Here is a 17,542-nt window from a genome sequence, read left to right on the forward strand (position 1 = left end):
CAAAGACTCTTATCTTGGGAAAAAAGTACGTAAATGGAGGAGAAAGAATGTACGGTAGAAGCTTGTAAAATACGAAATGAAGACGTGGCGTGGAGATGGCGTTTTGGCCGTGTTATTAAAGCTTAACTGTGCTGTTAATTGTCACGGGTAGTTGTGAAAACCAAAAAGAAACTTGGGCCTTGAAAGAATTCGTGAAGGAAAAGATCCTCCATTATTTGTTATACAGAACAGTCTGGATGCAATCAGGAAGTCATCTTTTATTAGATAATGAGTCTGATGGTACTAGTGGGGTTTATGGACTTTGATCTCAACCAGTGTTTTTATGTTTTGCGTTAGGGGGATTAGTATGCGATAATCTTTCCAGATGTGGAGAATGTGTTAATCACTTTTGTTAGCATAGTGAAATGTCAGTGTGGTTAGTGGTTGGGATGCTGGCTTTGACCTTTGGAAGCTTTATGGTTTTACCACAAGCTCCAAGAGTTTAATTATAACTTTGGACAATTCTGAGGCAGTTTTCATTTCTCACAGCACTTTCTCTTGATCTCTCTAGTCAACACAGATATGTGGAAGGACATTCCTCTGCCACAGACAGAGGCTCAATCGGGTATTATGGTTGGGTGTCATTCCAGCAGCCAGAGTTACACCCCATCTCTCTGTGACATGTAATGAGATTAAGGCATTTTGGAAGTGTTGGAATTATTTGTACCATATATTCATCATAGTCGTGTGCTAGAGGAGAGGACCTCGTATGTGGTGCACCTAGGCTTTTGTACTCTGATTCATCAGGTGGTGTCACTGAGTGCTGCTAAACTGCAGAATTGACTGTTATGTGCATATGCTTTGTATAGGATAGTTTGATACTTAGGTGTGTTGCTAAAGTGGGATCCCAAGGAAGGAAACAGAAAACTTTGGGGAATAACTTGTATAATGTAGGGGAAAATATAGATATTTCCAGTTATAAGAGTACTACTTTATAAATTAAAATAGGCGGTGTTCGAAAAATAATACAGGAATCGGTAGTATTTAAGAATGGTGATCTCTGAATTAGTAAGATGTTGATAAATCCTCATGATTCTGAGCTATTCAAAAGCAGCCACCGAGCTTTCTGTTCAAAGGGAACCAGCTTGATGAGATCTGTTGCTTGTATATCTGTCCATGAGTAAGGTAGAATTCATTATGTTACAATATTTCATATTAAAATCAGGTATTTGCCCTGCGGAGAAGGACTTGGGGTGTTGGTTGATGAGAAGCTTAACATGAGCCGGCTTCAGTGTGTGCTTGCAGTCCAGAAACCAGCCGTATCCTGGGCTGCATCAAAAGAAGCGTGACCAGCAGGTCAAAGGAGGTGATCCTGCCCCTCTACTCTGCTCTCGTGAGACCTCACTTGGAGTACTGTGTGCAGTTCTGGTGTCCTTAACATAAAAAGGACATGGAGCTGCTGGAGCAAGTCCAGAGGAAGGCCATGAGGATGACAAGAGGGCTGGAGTACCTCCCGTATGAAGATAGGCTGAGAAAGTTGGGGCTGTTCAGCCTGTGGAAGAGAAGCTGCGTGGAGACCTCATAGCAGCCTTCCAGTATCTGGAGGGGGCCTATAAGGATGCTGTGGAGGGACTCTTCATTAGAAACTGTAGTGGCAGGACAAGGGGTAATGGGTTCAAACTTAAACAGAGGAAGTTTAGATTAGATATAAGGAAGAAGTTCTTTACAGTGAGGGTGGTGGGGCACTGGAGTGGGTTCCCCAAGGAAGTTGTGAATGCTCCAACCCTGGCAGTGTTCAAGGCCAGGTTGGACAGAGCCTTGGGAGACATGATTCAGTGTGAGGTGTCCCTGCCCATGGTAGGGGGATTGGAACTAGATGATCTTAGGGTCCTTTTCAACCCTATCTATTCTATGATTCTAAGATATTATGGCCTTCTACTAAATAGATGGAGTGCCTCATTTACTATTCTTTTCTGTTGTTTAAAGAGCATTACTTTTCTTCTGTGGCTGTGCTGTGTTGTGAAGTCTGATGATCTTAGCTTTGTCTTGGCAGACATCAATAATCAGGATTATTTTAAGTGAACGTTTCTTCCATAGAGAAGTGCCTAAGTGGCAATAACTGTAAACAGGTATTAAACATTTCAAGAGATGGTGTCAACTTGCAGGCATTTCAGTAGAAGTTATTTGCTATTGTTTTTCTTCTCTCTTTCTCCCCATGTTGATTATGTTTCCTTTTCTGTGTTCTTTTATTGCTGTGTGAGGAAAACACACCTATTTGGAATGTAAGCTAATTGGCTTAATGGGAGTGTGGTGACTACAAGGGAAAAACATTGTTTCATAAGGTTTTGTTTTTTATTTGTGTGAAATAATTAAGTTTGTAATATTTGTCTGAAGACAACAACAATCTTTATTCTGTCATCTGGTTGCAACAGCATGTGTCTAACACAGAAAACAAGTGATACATAAAAAAAAGAGGAAAAATAGAAAAACATTCTGAAGAAAGTGTATATGTATGTATGTATGTCTATAAGAAGTTCTCTGTTGTTTTTTTTGTGTAGCTGAACATTGGCTTAAGTGCAAATTAAGGGCAGTCTTTGCATCTCCTAAGTGTTGATGATTCGTATCTACTGTTCTATTTCTAAATCTAGCAATTGCTTTCTTTAAACCATGCTTATGTTTGAAAATCAGGAAATGTAGCCTCTTTTTTTTTTTTTTTCCCCTCTTCCAAGCTTTGAGTTCTGTTAATCTGTCATGCATGCTTAAACTTTCTTAACTTTATTGTTTGGTTGTTTTTTTTGTTTCCTTTAAATAGAGGTGTCATCTGACACTGGGGTGTTGAAGCTAACTTCATGTGGTTTATTATGAAGACCTCAGTTAGAAGTCAGGATATGCGATTAGAAGTCAGGGTTTGGAATGGGGATGTGTTTAAATAGTTTAAAAAAGCTTAAATATTTTTTTTTCCCCCTTTCCAGGCTACTGTTCCTCTGAGTCACCTTATTAATGCCTTTCATTCACCAAAAAAATCCACTACTAGTGCCAGCACAGCATCTGTACAGCCAGTTCAGAGGGACGCTTCCCCAGAGCATGATCCTCAGAAGAGCGAGGTACTAAAAACCTTTGGAAAAAGTAGTGGTTTGCTTTTAACTGAACTAAATCTGAATAATAGCAGTTTAAGGGAATTTAGTATTTGACTTGTTTTATAAAATAATATAATGCGACTGAACAAAACAGAACGTTAACACACAGATGTAACTTATTGGCAGAACTTTAGTCGATGCTTTGTCATTGAGGATTCCACAAAAATACAGTACTTCCTTAGCAGGAAAAAAAGCCGGTACTTGTCTCAGTACTAATTTCCAAATGAGGAGGGGATTTGTTTTCATTTTCAACTTAATGTGTCTTGCTCTGAAGTAACAATAGCACTTCTGTTAATAAACCCCTTATTATCTTTTCACTCTCTTAGTTCTAGCGAAGTTTGTTTCATTATTGCTTGTGAGAAAAAGGACTGTAACTTCAAATATGTTGAGTTTTTTTAGATATTAAATAGCATATTTGCATGTTTTCTTACTTTTCTAGGAAAACCTTTTTAATTTTCAGTAGGCATTTTTTGTTCTTTACATTGAAAATCAAAATACAGAAAGTGCAAAGTAGCTGTGATTCCATTAGGGTTTCTTTGGATTTTTTTTTTTTTTTCTTCTTTTTTGTGATCCTGTATTTGCTTCTGGTGATAAAAATTTATTTCAGTGGGAGACTTGGATTACTGAATGAAACTAAATGTGTTTCATTTATTCAGTTCTTTATTTGTCTTTCTACTCAGCAAGAGTGTCCTTTAAATATAGAGGGATTTTCACATTTAGTATTTTCTCTCTGATTCATTGTACACCTGTTTGCTTCCTCCTAGCATGATAGAAGTATAAAAATAAGAGTTAAAAAGATCTCTCAATTAAAGAATTTTTAAAGGAAGTTCTTAAAGCAAGTTGATTGGACTGTAATAAGCTTAAGTAAGGGTTAAGCTCAAATGTAAAATCAGAAAGTACTGACATAGTAAATGTGGTTCTAGTATTGAATAAAGCTGAACTATTACTATGGCAAAAATCATCATTAATGCTGTTTAAAAATGTGTTTGTACTTATTTTCAGTATAAGTGGGCTAGCAGCAATCTACCCTAGCCTGTAAAACAAATACTCTGTTTACTTAAGAAATGTGTTCTAAACTAGAAGCTTTAGTTTTCGGTGGTATTCTGGATGCATCTAGGAATCTGATCTAAAAATGTGTCTTGACATTTATTCAGGTATTTCATTGTTGTGGTTTAAGCCCAGCAGCTGGACCCAGGGCATTCATGTATGTTTTTATTGCAAATCTAGTGTCACCTTTAAAGTAGATGAACCTAAAGTTTACAAAAAACAGTTTAGGAAAAATAAAAATATTATCCATAATCTTCTAACAGTTAAAAATTTAGTATCTGTGCAAATACATCTACAATAGGATATTTACTTCTCAGTTAAGAAGAAGTTACTGCAGAAGCAATATTGAGAGGCCAATAAATATTTTAAAGGGTCCAAACCAATACATGTTTTTAAAACATACTCTCCCTTAAAAGTTTTTTTTTTCCTGTCTGTAAAATACAAGAGTAAAATTACTTCAATCAAGGTTACTTCTTTAGTAACTCGAATGTATGTGCCTTCTATCCTTTTTCCCCCCCCCACCCCCAGTTAATTTGCTTTGTAGGAAATCCCATATCCTAGTACTTACCCTTTACTCCATAGAAACTTTTGCCTTTTATTGTGTGTCTACACAACTTGTGGCTTTGTAAGGTTTTAACTTCGGGTACAGTAGCCAGTCTTTGTGCGGCTGCTACATCTTGCACTAGCTGCGAAAAGGCTAGCAAAAAAATTAAAGAAAAAAAAGAGGTTGGGGGGAATAAAAGCATAATGGGTGGCTATTGCTATAGATCTTTCCCCTTTACACTCTGCATTTATGCTAGTATAAAGAGTTAGAAAAGTGTTTTTTCTGTGCCTGCTTCAATCAGGGAGCAGGAAGGTGTTAAAAAGACTGAATTTGAGAGAAAATACACTTGTCATAAATGTATGGTGACAATGAAAATATCAGTGTGTGAAATGGAAAAGTTATTCTGCATTGACAGTAACAAATATTCTTTCTTTAATTGTGTCCTTTAATTTGTTTATCTTCATTTAGAAATTTTTGTTTCAGTCTGAACTGTGAAATACAGATGCTGTATCAAGTCAAAAACTTAACTCAGTTATTCTTAAACTTTTCCCCCTAAGGTAATCTTAAATAAACTTTGAACCTTTATTTCTATTTTTCAGTCTGTATTTAATCTAAGAGATCTGGGATTGTCTGATCTGAAAGCGAACCATTTCAAAGAATTGGTGAACAGGTTGCTTCCTGGCTACTGTCCAGAAAACAAAGTCTCTTCACAGTGGCATACATCGTACATCTCTGCTGAGTCCTTCTTTGAAAATAAGCATGGTATGTTTCAGAGTAAAGTGTTAATGAAAATTGGAGGTAAATTGTAAAGGTGAACACAGTTATTCTTTAGTTTAGTCTCCTGTGCTGTAGATAAGAGTTTTAAAAAGCTTTAATATAAAGAGCATTAATGTATATTTTCATTGTACACAGGTTGTCTATAGAGTAATGCTTTTGAATCTTGGGAATTTGAGAAAATTCAACCTGGATTTTGGAATTATTTTTGCAAATTCAGATTTGAATTGGTCTGCTATTAACACTTTCTGAACTCAGCTGTAGTACAAGTGCATTGTCTCTCAAGGATGACCTGTGAATTTTTTCACCAAGTAGAGGAAATGACATTTTACTAATATACTAACATTGAATCACAGAATGGTTTGGGTTGGAAAGGACCTTAAGATCATCTAATTCCAACCTCCCTGCCATGGGCAGGGACACCTCACACTAGACCATGTCACCCAAGGCTCTGTCCAGCCTGGCCTTGAACACTGCCGGGGATGGAGCATTTACTGCTTTGGGCAACCTGTTCCAGCGCCTCACCACCCTCACAGTAAAGAACTTTTTTACTTACATGTAACCTAAACTTCCTCTGTTCAAGTTCAATTACCCCTTGTCCTGTCACTACAGTCCCTGATGAGGAAGGTAACAGAGTCATGAACATCTCCAGTTTACCTAAAGTTTTTTGCTTGAAGGAACATTACTTAGAAAGTAATTATGGGTGACAGACTGTTAACACATAGAGTATTTAATTACTGAAATAAGCAAAGTGTGGTTCCTTAACAGCTATACTTTGTTGGGATTAGTCTAAAATACCGGAAGCAAGGCCATTGTAGGTGCTCAAGAATGTGTTGGAAACAGAAGCTTATAACTGACGTTTGAGATACTGCCTATGTAGTATTGCAGTCAGGAGAAAGATTAAGAATAGTACCTCACGGCTACTATTAGAGAAAAAGTATTAAATTGTGTTGTGAGATATAAAAAAATTAGCCCAGAGGCAGTTTCCTGAATGTGAAGAAAAAGACTTGCAAATGCTTGAGAGATTTGCTGGATTGACCTGGAAGCTCACCGGACTGGTTGTCAAAGCAAAGTTATAGGTGGAAAACTGCCACAGGCGAGGGAGATGCTAAATCTTCAAGACGATACTTTTGTGTAGGTGACACTGCAGGCTATGGATGACTGTTACTATTGATATGTGTATGTTGTGCATATACTTGTGCATGAAATGAGAAGAGTACTTCTGTTAAACTAATGTGTTCATAATTACATTGTATTAAATTAGCCAATATGCAGTGTTGCAGAAGATAATGGAATATAAAGCATTGTAGAATTGTAGAATTAACAGCTAATATTTTTTTCTTCTTCCCATAGTTCTTCAGTATTTCAGTTGTTAGCTTGTAAACAGTTAATACAATTATATAACTTCAAAAAATTATTAGGAGCTTTCAGGGTTCTTTTTTGCTATCCTAGATATATCTAATTGATGTAATAACTTTCTCAGAATATGTAAAACAAAAAATAACTGCCATCCTTTTTGTGATTACTTTAGCTTCTGAATTACTATGGAAGACAGCATATGTAGGCTTGGCCTCAATTTTTTTTCCCCTCCCCAGCTCTCTAATATTTCTTAAATAATTCTTACCTGCTAAATGAGGATGAGTTCTTTTAACTTTTGGTAACTGTACAATGGATAAATGACAGTCCTCTTTTATTTCTTCTTGGTTTTGTATTTAATGAGGACTGCACAAGTACGTAGACTTAGCATAGTTTAAATTTTTTTCATACTTTATACGTAGCCTGTTGTAAAATGCCACTGAGCGATCTGTTCTTTAAAGCCTTTGAGACTAAATGTTTGAATGCTGGTCCTTCAGCTTCATGACAGTTTAATTACAGATGCCTGAAGGACCATAGTAAAATAGAATTAATATTCTGTGCAAGAAGAAATGTTTAGATGTTGTTTAATATAGGGTGTAGTTACACTTTGCTATATCTTTGTACAGGTTTCATGGATTTTTTCGGTGTTTTGCGCTCATCTTGTTTGTACAGACAGCATCCTAATCCCCTCCAAAACTTCTGTTCAGATGTTCGGAGTTGGCCAGGTATGAAACAATAAGCTACCCTGGTTTTAATCTCTGTAGTATCTTCTTATGCTGGGAAAGTATTTTTACTTTTGTATCACTCAGGAAATACCGTAAACTTCTAGGGGGAGCTTTATATTGATGTTAACACTTTAAATCACAGTTATTTTTGCATTTGAGTAGTATGAATTAAGTTAGTAAACATTGTATAACTATAGAATGTTGTTCAAATATGTCAGTATGTCTGGTTCATATTCTTAAAAGATGAAAATGAGCTGACTACTTTTGAATCAATAAAGTATGTTGAATCTCTTACTCATCCAGATGAACTTTCTGAGGTGCTTGGTGACTGCTTTAAACTGCTCCTGGATGTATGATGAGTAACAGCAGGGCTGCATTAACAAGAACAAAAAAATCTCCAGTGAGCAGTTTGTTTGCGATTTCAGGTTACAAACATGGTTCACAGTTACTTAACTGTACATTTACAGTACTGGAATTTATTGGTTTATTTATCCAGTTATTACTATTAGATACAGAAGTGTCTTTCATACAGTTTCCTGTTCCTGCTTCTGTGGTCAGGCATCTTAAACAGATTGCTGCTTGCAATTCTCTTCACTTTCTACTATTGATATGTTGGGAAGACTGAATTTAGTTCAGTCACAATAGTGTTTTTCATGTAATAGTGTTTGAAATTTCTTAGGCCTTTTTTTAGTGTTAGTGATGGATAGATTTTAACTTTCTTTATTATTACTACTTTAAGTTTACATACAAACACGGAACTTCAAGACTTTGAGATCAAGAGCAAGACGTCTGCAGTCAACATCTGAACAATTTACAGAAACAAAAAGTTCACTTTCTTCAATTCTGAAGGTAAATAGGAATAACATTATGAAGTTGGTTTGGGCTTACTCACATCATCTGTTTCTCTCGAATGAACCTTCACAATTTACCAAGGGTGTTTTGTTTTACTAGTGTGAAAAAATTTCTTAATTCTGAAGCTTGAGCTAATGACAGCATTCTGTTTTTCTTACTGATATGCAGATTTGTGTCATATATCACCTCTCTAAAGATTATTTGAATTTTTTAGGAGAGTGGTTTCAGTAGGTTTCGACTTTAAACTGTAGCAATAATATTCTTTGTATTCTGGTTTTGTGGCTTTTAAAAATAGCTTAGAGTCAAACTATTTGTTTTAAAGAGAAATGCAGGTAGTTTAACATATAAGAATGTGTATTCTTTTTTTTTAAGCAGTTCAGCATGTGATTGATGTTTTTAGAATAGAATACATCATTACTTGTGGCCAGTATATTTTTAAGATACAAAAATTTGAAACTTGGTGGTTTTATAAGTTACAAACTCACTTATATACTTTTAATTCAGCAGATAACTATTCAGGCTTGGAGTAGCAAAGGACTTAATAAACCAAGTTAGCCTAAATACTCTTTGCTCCTAAGTGGTTGTGCAGAAGTCAGGCTAGTTAAAGCATTTGATCTTAATCTGTGTGTAAATTAGCTTTGAACTCTTCCCTTCTAGGCATATGTGTTTTATTGTACCTGTGGACTAGGTATACCATGGGTGGAGATAAACCAGAGCTAGCTCCATGCAGTGCTGCTCTTAAATTTGGTAGAGCATGAGAGATGTATTTGATCAGGCTCTGTCAAAGCTATACTTGGCAAAGATATTTCACATTTGAAAATTATTTAAGTTTATTTTAAGAAGCAAAAAGCTTAAGCTAATGACTCCCACTGTATCCACTACAAAGTTAGCTGCCTACAGATCTGCCTTTGGCTGTGTTTTTGGTTTGGAAGCAGGCTCTGACATGTTCAGGAAAAATCAGGGTGCCCATGCAAGAGCGATACAGCCCTGTCTCATCTAACTAACCCCATAGCACCTGAATTATGTGCTTTTTATTAGTTCTTTTTCCCCTCACCCATGCTAGCCAGGTAATAATTTAACTATGTATCAAAACTTAGTGTATGCTAATGCTGCTGTGGAAAATATTCCAGGGCTTTATCCTGAGAAAGCGCAGGATTGATGTTGAAAACTTGGATGCGCTAATGAAAACAAAAAACATCCCAGAAGCACACCAGGATGCTTTTAAAACTGGTTTTGCAGAAGGCTTTTTGAAAGCACAGGTATTCCTGCAAAAAACACTTGGTAAGTTGTTTTAGTTCATGTATCTTGTGTTTGCATTCAGAAAGTAGTTTATTTCAGTCCATATTAAAACTTTTTTTTTTGTTTTCTTTTACAGATTCCTTGAGAAGATCACGTTTGCTTTCTTTCTTTCTCTTTGTTCTTTGTTTTTACCTTGCTATATATTCATCATTTTTACCTGGGAAAGGTTCCTTTTCTGATGCTGGTTAGTTAACTTTTTTTCCTGCATTGTTTCTCTTGTTACTTCCACCAGGTTTAGCACAAATTGAATGTGTTTTGATATTATGATTGTTTTAGGATAACAGGGAAGAGTTTACTGCTTTTGTCTACAGCCTTTCAGACAATAGTGTGCCAAAATGTTTATGGAAACAAAAAGTTGTCTGATGGTATAATTATTTTAATTCCTTTGGTGAAACAGTTACCAAATGGAGAAGTTGTCAGACTGTTTGCCAGTTACATATTTGTCTTTGAATTTAGATGATGTGTTATCTAGGTCAGCAGTTTGGTTTTGTTTGTAATCACAGCTTAGTTTATAGCTACTAGGTAACTGCAGGCCAAATTGTCATCTTAGAAACCTGTTGGAAATAGTGGAATGATCAAAGGCTGAACTAATGTAAATGGAGAATTTCAACTTCAGGCTAAATTATGGCTTGCGCTCAAGAAAGTTAGGTTATGTGCAGAAACACTGAGGGAAAGCTTCTGGCTTTCTGTACTAAGATGACTAAAAAGCTCTTACATCACTGAATTAATTACAAATTTTTTTCTTTTTTTTTTTTTTGTTTAAATGAATCTTAATTCTTGCTGGACACATGTAAATGGAAACATGCCCTTTTAAAAGGGCAGGTATAAAATTAATGGCTTAATGGTGGTATGCATTCAAGTTCAAATTTCATCTTGGAACAAAGTGACTTTGTGTAAATTTGTTGTTCATCATCTGCTGTTTGCTATTAGTACGCTTTCGAACATCAAGTATCTTTGATGCTGCAGTTGATCCAATCCAGTTGAAAAATGTCACCTTCGAACATGTAAAAGGGGTAAGTTCAGAAGTGTGAGTTCCTGCTTAACTAATCATTGTCAGACTGAAGAATGTCTTACTCTGTTCAAGAAAATTCTTTGTATAAACAGAAGCCTGATATATATTGAGCACTCCAAGATCAAGGAAGGTTTTAACCACTCTTATTTTATCTGGTATCTTTGTGGCATTTTAATACCTTATAAAAAGTGCATTCTTGACTTGTTGAATTGCATTTTTAAAGGTTAGAATGGCAAAAGCCAGGTCATAAAGTATTCATGTTCTTGTAAGGCCTCACTTGGAGTATTGTGTGCAGTTCTGGTGTCCTCAACATAAAAAGGACATGGAGCTGCTGGAGCAAGTCCAGAGGAGGGCCATGAGGATGATAAGAGGGCTGGAGCACCTCCCGTATGAAGATAGGCTGAGAAAGTTGGGGCTGTTCAGCCTGGAGAAGACTGTGTTGATACCTCATAGCAGCCTTCCAATATCTGAAGGGGGCCTACAAGGATGCTGGGGAGGGACTCTTCGTTAGGGACTGTAGTGGTAGGACAAGGGATAATGGCTTTAAACTTAAACAGGGGAAGTTTAGGTTAGATATAAGGAAGAAGTTCTTTACAGTGAGGGTGGTGAGGCACTGGAATAGGTTGCCCAAGGAAGTTGTGAATGCTCCAGCCCTGGAGGTGTTCAAGGCCAGGTTGGACAGAGCCTTGGGTGACATAGTTTAGTGTGTGATGTCCCTGCTCATGGCAGGGGGGTTGGAACTAGATGATCTGAAGGTCCTTTCCAACCCAAACTATTCTATGATTCTGTGTTAATCTGTTTTTTGCAGAAGGTGACCAGTACAAGAAGACGGTAATGCCATTTGATCATTTCTCTCTTAGTACCATTTATTTTGGATTTCTGATAGTAGGACAGGAGATAAAGAGATTCACAGAAAGAATTGGCCATGTCACTGCTGATGGGATAGCTTTATTGTTTCTATTCAACTGTTCTTTGGCTTTCAGTGCCAAAATGAGGACCTCCCCCTCTCCTTTCTCTTGGACAAATAGAATTAATTTCTTTTTAACTAATTAGACAAATCTTGATGTAGTATTTTTGATTCTGTATCTATCTTGTTGGTCAGATCTGGTCTTGAACTGTTTGGTTATTCTTTCACTATTAACAACTTAAGTGTTTACTGATTCCTATGAACAGTTCTGGGAAATAGATTGAATTAAATTCATGGACACTAGGTATCCACAGAAATTCTGTGGGTATGCTTTTATCTTTGTTTTGTATTTTTGATCAATACTCAATTAGAGACTTAGTCTCTAATACAAAACTTGCCTACAAAAACATTTATTTTAGAAATGCTTGGTTATATCTCGTGGCATGCTTTTTTTATGTGTAGGTTGAAGAAGCTAAACAGGAATTGCAAGAAGTTGTGGAGTTCCTGAAAAACCCACATAAATTTACTGTATTGGGAGGTAAACTTCCGAAAGGTAAGAACTCACTGCTCAGCAGAAGTAAAATTCATATGTCACCGTGGCCGTCTTTGTAGCTTTGTTCTACACTGAATGACTGATTTACAGCCTAGCTTCTGAATGTTTTTTCCTTTACTTAGGGCATCAAAAAAGTGTATGACCAAAATGGGCCTAGATACTACTGTTTTATTTAGCTTGGATCTGGGAGGAATACTGAAATAATATTAGACATAGGTAGTGGATTTCCTTGTTTGCTTAAAATACTTGAGGAACAAATGAAACCTCAAAGAGTTGTGAGAACTTTTCTATTAATGGATAGAGAAGCCTGAAGTATTCTCTTTGATAGCCTTACAAGTCTTTGTTGTTTGAATATGGATCGTCATGTATCTAGATTTGTTATAGGAAGCTTCTTCAGATGGCAAGTGATGAGCAGTATCTGAAAAGGGATGTTAAAAGCTTTTTAAAGTCAAGTGTAAATTATTTCCCCTAATGCGTGGAAGAAACAGTACCTGTATACGACGATTGTGTGGGTTTGATGGTTTTGTTATTTGAGTTTTTGTTTGTCTTTTTAGGTATTCTGTTAGTTGGACCACCTGGTACGGGTAAAACTCTTCTTGCACGGGCAGTAGCTGGTGAGGCTGACGTTCCCTTTTATTATGCATCTGGATCAGAGTTTGATGAGATGTTTGTTGGTGTAGGAGCTAGTCGCATCCGAAGCTTATTCAGTAAGTTAAATGTTCTGTAGTTTTGGAATGTTTTCACATGTGAGATTGTGTTCAGTGTTGATTAGGTACAGTTCTGGTTACTGGAAAGTAGTAGGGTATGAGGCTAATAAAACATGAATTGTGGAGGTAAATCTCAGAATTCTGTGAGTGTGAGTTAACTGTAGAATCTTGCTTGTTGTCAGACAAACTTATAGCAAAAATTATAACTGATGTTACAACACTCCCAGAGAGAAGTAATTTAATTAGAAATGCAGTGTCCTATAAACTAAACTTTTATTTTATTTTATTTTTTTTTTTTACATCTGAATGGGAACTTTACAGCATCGCAGTGTAGCACTGGGCTGACATCTCCTTTCTCACATCCATCAACAGGCCCAGAATAAAAAGGGCATTAAAATGAAACTTCTCAAATTAATGTTTAGGTTAATAACTTTCACATAAGAGGCTTTCTATTTGAAGTATGCACTTACTATTGGGGAGGGGGGAATCCAATTCTCTCTTAAATGGGAGATTGATGGTGTCAGGCATATGCAATGTAGAAACTAGTTTGCATTTGTAGAAGAAATGTGACTTGCTTCACATGGAAGGGCATGCAAAATGTAACGTGTTGTAGCTTTAAGTGCATTACTTCTGTTGACTACAGAAGTTCAGGTGACTGACTTGTACATTAATATTTTACAGATATGTCTGGCAGGGTGACAGGAGTTGCATCCTGCTATGCATGTACCTGTCAGTGGTCTTTATTACTGTATCTTTTATTTGTGTGTTTAATACCTGTAAAATTGTGGCCGATGTCCTTGCTGTTAAATAACAAGCAGGTTCTATTATAAGTTAGTGTTTAGACCCATCACAGTTTGTGTTATTTTTATTAAATAGGTCAATATTCTCTACCCAAGCCTATGAAATACACTGTTGTAGAGATGCACTGTTGTAGGGGTGTTGTAGGGATGCAAAATACAATAAATTTCTTACCTATTTTAGTAGTAATTTCTTGTTGTATGGTAAAAATAAGCTGGTGTAGAGATAAAGAACCTCGCCTCTCTTTGCATAGCTTCGTTTAAGAAGTAGATTGAATATTTTTTTAGGTTAAAATCAAGACAGTTCAAGACAGGTGATATCAAATAGAGCATGTTATAATCCAAGAGTAATAGAAATAGTAGAATCCTATATCATATGATACACTCTGTTCCTTTGTGTGGTTGAATTGTCCTTCTGCTATTTTTCTTCTGTCAGGGGAAGCAAAAGCAAATGCACCATGTGTTATATTTATCGATGAGTTGGACTCTGTTGGTGGGAAGAGAATTGAATCTCCAATGCATCCCTATTCAAGACAGACGATTAATCAACTTCTTGCTGAAATGGATGGGTAAATATAGGAATTCTGAGGGCACAGAAGGTCTTTGACTGACTATTTTGAATACTGGGGTGAATTTTTTTTCCCTTTCTGTAATGCTTTAAAGGATAGAAATTTAAGATGCTTTTATGACCAGTTTCTAGTACTGCAAACAGTAGTATTAATGGCCTTACTGTAAAGCATGTAGAAGCTTTGGAGTTGTAGTAGCACAATAACTGCAGTTATTTTTTATAATTGCTAATTTTTTTTTGGCTGACTGTATATCTAAAGGAAGAAGTTCAACTCTGAGATCAAGGCATGTTTTTAATCAGTTGCTGGGCTGAACGTGGTTGTGTTTGGATGGCATGTTGTTTGATAGCATGTTCTTGACTAGCTAGTTGAGGTCATCCAAAATAAGAAATAGAAGCAGTTATTGACAAAAAAAAAGGTGTCAATTTTGTGTCCAAAAACAAAAAGAAAGAATTCTTACCCTTTTTTTTTTTTCTTTTCATGCAGCTTTAAACCTAATGAAGGTGTTGTTATTATTGGTGCAACAAACTTCCCTGAAGCATTAGATAAGTGAGTATAATACAGAGTATGTATTCAAAAAACAAAGAAACAACCCCTGCAACATCAAAATTGTTTATGATAATCAGATAATGATTTGGGTTGGAAGGGACCTTAAAGACCATCTAGTTCCAACCCCCTGCCATGGGCAGGGACATCGTCCACTAGACCGGGTTGCTCAAAGACCCAACCAGCCTGGCCTTGATTGCTGCCAGGGATGGGGCAGCCACCTCTGGGCTCTGCTCTGAGCAACCTGCTCCAATGTCTCATAGTTGTTGGTTTTTTTCCCCTCTTAAAAATGATGTGTATTGACCAGTTTGGGGCATTAAAAAAGTTGCTTAGTTAAATTTGAAGAAATAAGTAACATGTTTTGAAGCGCCTAAAATTTCTGGAAGTTTTTCTGCTTAAGTTGATCAGTTGCATTCCTTGTTCATATACAAAATTTTCAAACCCAAAACACCCTTTAGAACGGGTTGGTAGTACACATCTTTCTTTTTTTACAAAATGTTAAGAAAAATGTATTCTTTGCATCTGTGCACCAGACATAATCTGTGTAGATGTCTTCAGAAATATGGGATGGATTTTTGTTCCTTAAATATGTTAATAACACCTTACTGCAGCATTTTTAAGTCAGTGTATTAAATTGTCTTTTCCCTTAGTGCCTTAATACGTCCTGGTCGCTTTGATATGCAAGTTACTGTTCCCAAGCCTGATGTAAGAGGTCGTACAGAAATTCTGAAGTGGTACCTTAATAAAATAAAGTATGATCCATGTAAGTAAATACTTTACTGTAATACCTTATGTAACAGTTGTTATACTGGATCAGCCCACTCATGTATTAGTCCTTCAACAATTGTGGCTTTACTGTGTATCTCAATGAAGAACGCAAAAATTGTCTGGTATGTTGTGTTACAAGTTTGTTGAGGCAGTGTTTCTTCCTCGTCTCCAACCGTTCACTGTGTCTTAAGAATTAGACTTCAGCTCTTCTAAAGCTGAACATTTTTTGTTTAATTCATTACTTTTAATAGAACATGATTCTTGCTTAGAATTAGGTAATTTCTTGATATTTCTTCATGATACAAACATTTTCAGGAGGAATATGGAGCCTATGACAAGTTTGTTTTTCTCCACAGCTGTTGATCCGGAAATAATTGCACGAGGCACAGTAGGATTTTCTGGAGCAGAGCTTGAGAATCTTGTAAATCAAGCTGCCTTAAAGGCAGCTGTTGATGGAAAAGATATGGTAACCATGAAAGAACTAGAATTCTCCAAGGACAAAATTCTAATGGGTAGGATTTTATACAAAAGGCACATATATGTTACACTACACAGGGTTTTTCTTGTGTGATTAAGACTTTGCAGAGAAAGAAAGTTTTTATGCTGCTGTTTTTTGGTTTGTCAGGGGTGGTTTTGTTATTTGGGGTTTTCTTTATTTTGTGTTTAGTTTGGTTTTTTTAAAGCAAGTCTCCTGTTAGCTAATTCTGAATAGAACCTTTTGAGACTAGAGAGTAGTATGTAAGATCTAATATGCAATTAATTCTTTAAGACTTCATGCCTTTTTTTAATCAAAACTGCTGCATGGTGTACTTCACAGAGGAAGACACAGGCTTGATTTCTTACCGTTCCCCTACTTACACTTAAAGGAAAGGGGAGAATAAATGACCAGAAACCTGGAACTTTTGTTTAACTAAGTTGTCACAGGGTAACACAAAACTAAAATATCTGAGGCGTGCACACTAAAAATCTAATCCGTTCATACTTGAGAGAAGAAATAGAATTTTCTCAGATACTTAGACTGCATTTTAAACCTTTAAAAAGCAGCTTGTCTGTAGGGTGTGTTTTAGACATTAAGATCCTACTCGTAAACGTTTACACTTAATGAGCATTAATTTTGCTTGCATGCTGTTCCTCAGCTTCTTTGTGCTCTGTTTGAGTATATGTAATGTGTGGACTGTGGTGGTCACCTGTACAGAAGAAGTCTTATTTATGTTCCTCTGTTTAAGGACCTGAACGTAGAAGTGTAGAAATTGATGAGAAAAACAGAACCATCACTGCTTACCATGAATCTGGACATGCTATCATTGCATATTACACCAAGGATGCAATGCCAATCAACAAGGCTACGATCATGACACGAGGAACAACACTTGGACATGTGGGTATTTTCTGTTGGTTTGGTGTTGCTGGGGAATTTGCCAAGAATGATATTTATTGTAATCATGTTAATGCATATTGTAGTATGCCGAAATACTCAGCTACGAGCAGTCTCTTGGAAAACTTTCTGGTCATGTTTTCTGTGTGATGGAGAAAGCTTCCTTCCTCCATTTTGAAATAGCCTGTGCTAGTATGATAGTTCATACATACAAGGAAAGGAAGAAAAGTACATCTGATTCTGCTGCAGTTAAAATAGCTCCCAACAGCGAAACTTTGAAGAATGTCTAAAGGACTGGAAAGTAGAAGCATTGCTCAACTGTACTTTTAACACAAATATCCTGTATCAAGTTATTCTTTGCCCATTGTGACTTTTTCTAAACTTAACTGGTTACCTTCCTTGTTTCTAGTAAAGATATCCCTAAGTTTTTCTATTCTGCCTTCAGCTGCCAAGCAGTTGAACAGAAAAATACCTCTATAATGTCTGTTTCTGTTGAACTTTATCGAAGTTAATGTTAATTAAGTTAATTTCAGTTAAAGAAACTCATTGGCCTGGATCCTCCATGCAAGTGGATTTGTGCCCAGTACAAGTGTAGGGA

At 36.3% G+C, this 17,542-nt stretch overlaps 1 protein-coding gene across 1 annotated transcript in view; it reads left to right on the forward strand.

The window, feature by feature from the left end:
- Window positions 1-2,951: 2,951 nt before the first annotated feature.
- The window catches only part of YME1L1 (YME1-like 1 ATPase), a gene marked incomplete at its 5' end in the record, with an annotated part of 17,420 nt that continues 2,829 nt past the window's right edge, over window positions 2,952-17,542 (forward strand). The window contains 14 exons of the mRNA XM_010010749.1: window positions 2,952-3,083; window positions 5,307-5,469; window positions 7,464-7,562; window positions 8,302-8,411; window positions 9,545-9,695; window positions 9,790-9,897; window positions 10,644-10,726; window positions 12,095-12,185; window positions 12,740-12,892; window positions 14,126-14,258; window positions 14,742-14,804; window positions 15,452-15,564; window positions 15,926-16,081; window positions 16,796-16,947. Of these exons, the coding sequence (XP_010009051.1) occupies window positions 2,952-3,083; window positions 5,307-5,469; window positions 7,464-7,562; window positions 8,302-8,411; window positions 9,545-9,695; window positions 9,790-9,897; window positions 10,644-10,726; window positions 12,095-12,185; window positions 12,740-12,892; window positions 14,126-14,258; window positions 14,742-14,804; window positions 15,452-15,564; window positions 15,926-16,081; window positions 16,796-16,947 (1,707 nt within the window). The remainder of the gene's footprint in view (window positions 3,084-5,306; window positions 5,470-7,463; window positions 7,563-8,301; window positions 8,412-9,544; window positions 9,696-9,789; window positions 9,898-10,643; window positions 10,727-12,094; window positions 12,186-12,739; window positions 12,893-14,125; window positions 14,259-14,741; window positions 14,805-15,451; window positions 15,565-15,925; window positions 16,082-16,795; window positions 16,948-17,542) is intronic.

Source organism: Nestor notabilis, unplaced genomic scaffold (assembly GCF_000696875.1).
Source record: "Nestor notabilis isolate BGI_N333 unplaced genomic scaffold, ASM69687v1 scaffold11053, whole genome shotgun sequence".
Taxonomy (NCBI): Eukaryota; Metazoa; Chordata; class Aves; order Psittaciformes; family Psittacidae; genus Nestor; species Nestor notabilis.